At 18.2% G+C, this 4368-nt stretch overlaps 1 protein-coding gene across 1 annotated transcript; it reads left to right on the top strand.

The window, feature by feature from the left end:
* Window positions 1–841: 841 nt before the first annotated feature.
* PGO_021720 (variable surface protein) lies at window positions 842–2086 on the top strand (the record flags this gene model as incomplete). Its single annotated transcript, XM_028685987.1, has 3 exons — window positions 842–877; window positions 1154–1810; window positions 1937–2086. The coding sequence occupies 3 exons, from the start codon at window positions 842–844 to the stop codon at window positions 2084–2086; spliced, it is 843 nt and encodes a 280-aa protein (XP_028541788.1).
* Window positions 2087–4368: the final 2282 nt, after the last annotated feature.

Consider the following 4368-nt stretch of genomic DNA (forward strand, 5'->3'; position numbering starts at 1 on the left):
AAAAGTAAAAAAGAAAATATAAAATAAATAAAAATGTAAATTGATGAATATACTTTAATTTGTATAATTAAAAGTGCAAGTATACACATTAAATTTTAGAATAAAAACAATAAGTTAATTGAGGTCATTTTATATTTATGTTTATATGTTTCCTAAAAAAATAAACAATAGTATTGTAGTAATTAAATTGAAGAAGCATAAAATTAATGTTAATTTTTTTAATACATTTATATATGTGTGGATACGTGATTATGTTGATTCTTCGGGAGTAATATATGTTAACAAATAGATATACTAGGTATATATATAGTGTAATATATATATACATATATAAAATATTAATTCATAATCCACAATAGTAACATAAAAAATTTTTTAATATATTACATCGTTTATATATATCTTGTGTCTTGCATAGGCAAGAATTTTATAAATTTATACATTTCATTTTAGTAAAATTTTATCTCTTTTTATATAATAATAGGGAAATTATTACAACATGAACAGTAGTAAGCATTTATTGTACTAATTATTTTCCACCATAAATTATATTTACAATTATGAAAAGATAAATAAATCAAATAAAAAAGGAATTATATATAATTTCAAATATAAAAATACACATGAATATTAAATATAAATTTTATTTATTTTTTTAAACTAGTATAATTCACAATTTCTATATATTTGCAAGACATAATAATTACATTTTAAAAACCTATATTATTTTTATTCATTCTAAGCACTGTATTTGTTCTTTACAATTTTTAATAAAAAAAATTAAGAAAACAAATATATTTTTTATATGATTACAACTATCTCATGAATCTGTAAATAATTAATGTTCAATCATTTAAATTTTACATTAATAAAAAAAGTAGAATTATATAAAAACATATGCTTATGATTCTTCTTATACATAAACTTATTTTAAAATATATATATCCTTTTTAGTAAATTTCATTATTTTTATATTATTTACCAGTAACTAATTGCAGCATTATATGAGATGGACAAATCTATTGTTAGTTTGATGTATTATAATATAAATTACAACCTTATAATTTGTTTAATTCATTATGGATAAATATTATAAAAGTGAGTTCAGTAATATATACTTATTTCCCCCCTTTTAATTTTATTTTCTTTTTAGTATGATATTGTAAAAAAGTTTCCCGAGTGTAGAAAAAAGCTGGATGGACATGCAGTTCAGTTTGAAACTATTGGAGAAACTGGTAAAGACGTACAACTATGTACAGATGCCAATAATATACGGATATTAAAAAATTTAATTAATGATAAATATACACCAGAAAGAATATGCATCCAAGCTATAAATTATTTAGGTGATATAAATTATGGACAAGATCAAAATTTACAAATGGCTGGATGTGAATACTTTTATTATTGGATATATGATGATCTTCTTAAAGAAGAAATAAAAGGAAATATGGATACACAAAATGTTTATGATCACTTAATTGGAATATTTACAAAAAGAGGTCTATACATAAACAAACTATGTAAACCTTCTAAGACGCCTCTTAAAAATGATGATTTTCAGAAAATCAAAGATATATATAATTTGTATAAAAAATTATATAAGCAAAGCGAAGTAATTAATCCAGATGATATTTTTAAAGGAATAGTAAGCATAGTTATGCAATACGAAGAAAAAATATATACACAAGCAAGTGAAATTAAAGAGCTAGAAGCTCCTTCACCGTGCAAAACAAATATACTGTCTCCTATAATAATAACATCTATTATAACATTCTTAACATTTATTTTTTTATTTATCTTATATAGGGTTATTTAATATATTATTTACATATATTTATGGTGTGAAAATAATTTTTCTAAATGATATATAAAAAATAAATTTATCATGCAAAAATTATATATTTTGTATATATAATTTTCCTTTATGAATTAGTTTACAGCATTTGGTTCATGGTGCAAAAATGTAATAAAAAGTAAAATAGATAAGAGAGATAATATAAACGAAGAAACACATAGATTTCAAGAATATGAAATATTCAGCAGTACACCAACGAAATACAAACATAATATATGGTATCATTAACCATAATTTTTCCATTAAACATATAATTCGAAAAAAATGTTATATTTAAACAACATGGTAAGAACTATAATGAAATTATATAAATAATTTGTTTCTTAATAATTATATATATATTTCGAATAACTTATATAACATAATAAATAAAAAAATAAATATAATTTCCCTAATTAATAAGAATAGTCTTCTAATGAGTAATCCACCTATAATAAAAAATGCAGTGATTGCAAAATGAGTTAATATGTATAATAAGAATAAAATTTCCGTTATTCTTATTATAAAATTATAGTGTAATAATAAATAGGTTATTATAATGTTAAAAGAACAATGACTTAAATAAAATAATAACACCATATATATTCAAATAAGGAATTATAATTTATATTAGTAATTCTGATAATAGTTGAACACATGTATTATGAATTTCATTTATATATATGACTCTATTTTTTTATATAATATTATTGAACTATCATTTACAATAATTAAATAAATTGACTCAAAGTATATATTTTTATATAATAATATTTATAATAGTTGTTATATGCATTAATACTAGAATACCTTATGAATCAAAATTTACAAATTAATACTTCAAACTTTATTATATATAATTTTTATTACAATAAGTTGTGACAAGAATTATATTTCATTTATATGTTAAATTATGTTAATTATATTTTATTTATTTGTTGTATTACAATTTTGCTTTATTACGTCATCTTAATTAATGTTGTACACCTATGTTTTTTATGCAATTCTGCAGTAATTTGTATTTTTTATTTGTATACATTGAATGAATAAATTACATATATATATTTTTAAACTTAAATTGTAATACAGAACTATTATATAAATAAAACATGGAGTACACTAAATAACATTTGCATTCTTTTTAATTTATATTTCTATGATTTTGTTATGTTTTTATACATAGTTATATAAAGAAAGATGACAAGTATAGATATATATTTTATATTTAGCATGCATATTATACTGTTATATATTCATAAGTCCTAAGATAAACACCATATTATCTATAGCATAAAAATAATAAAAGCACAATTAATATACTATTTATACTATTGCACAAATAAAAAATACAAAATAAAAAAATAAATATTAATTAAAAATATAAATATGCTTATATGCAATATATAAAATATAAAATGAGAAAAAATAATTATAATAAACGAAATAATACAGCATACATATTAGCCTTAATAAATATAAAGGAACTAATGTGGTTTCAAAAGATAATTTGTATAAAAAAAATATATATCGTATAATTTATATATATTATTGCTTATGCTACGCCGTATTATATAATATATTTTAAAGAAAATTATAAAAAAATGTTATATTTCATAAAAAAATATAAGCAAGCATGTATAAAAAATAATTAAAATTAACACTTTCGTTTGAATTTCTTATCTCATATATATAAGAATTAATATATATATATATATATATATATATAAAATAACGCTATATTCTTCTTAGTAGCATATAAGATTAATAATGTTAAGTATAAATTTATTTAATTATAATATATAAAATAGAAAGATAAAATATTTTAATTAATAAAACTATATATATAGAAGATTTCTCTCTATTTCATTTTGTTAAATTAAAGAATATCTGTTTCCTAAAAAATAATTATAGTAAAAATATTAATAATAAATACTTTACGATACATTTCATATATAGATATATAAAGGAGAAATGCACTCAATATGTTTTAAATTAAATGAAATTTACCTTAACATCGTTCATAATTCACAGCTATATATTTAGAAGTGATTAAATATTGAAATATTAATAAATATAATAATTTCATTATATAATAGTGTTTAAAATATGAATAAAACATATATATATTAACCAAATTAATCTCAATTAAATTCAGGTGTCAGCAAAATTATTCATCCTTCAAAACCTTAAAAATCAACTTTAAATTAGTACCCACATATAATGTATAGAAATATATATAAATATATAAAAACTATATTTTTTTAGCTAGAATGAGTAGATGAATTATTGAACTAAGAAAATATAATTTAAAAAAATATTAAAAACGTGAGTGATGTTTTATTTTGACGTAATATATTAATTTTAACAAATAAATTAACATACAATATATAAGAAATATAATATAACATTAACGGAATTATAATAAATTACATAAATATTCTTTAATTTCATTTTTAAATAATATTTTTGGGAATATAGTTAAATGAAATTCAAAAAATTACAAACATACTGATTTATAATATAACAATATT

This window comes from Plasmodium gonderi, assembly GCF_002157705.1.
Source record: "Plasmodium gonderi DNA, contig: Chr02, whole genome shotgun sequence".
Taxonomy (NCBI): Eukaryota; Apicomplexa; class Aconoidasida; order Haemosporida; family Plasmodiidae; genus Plasmodium; species Plasmodium gonderi.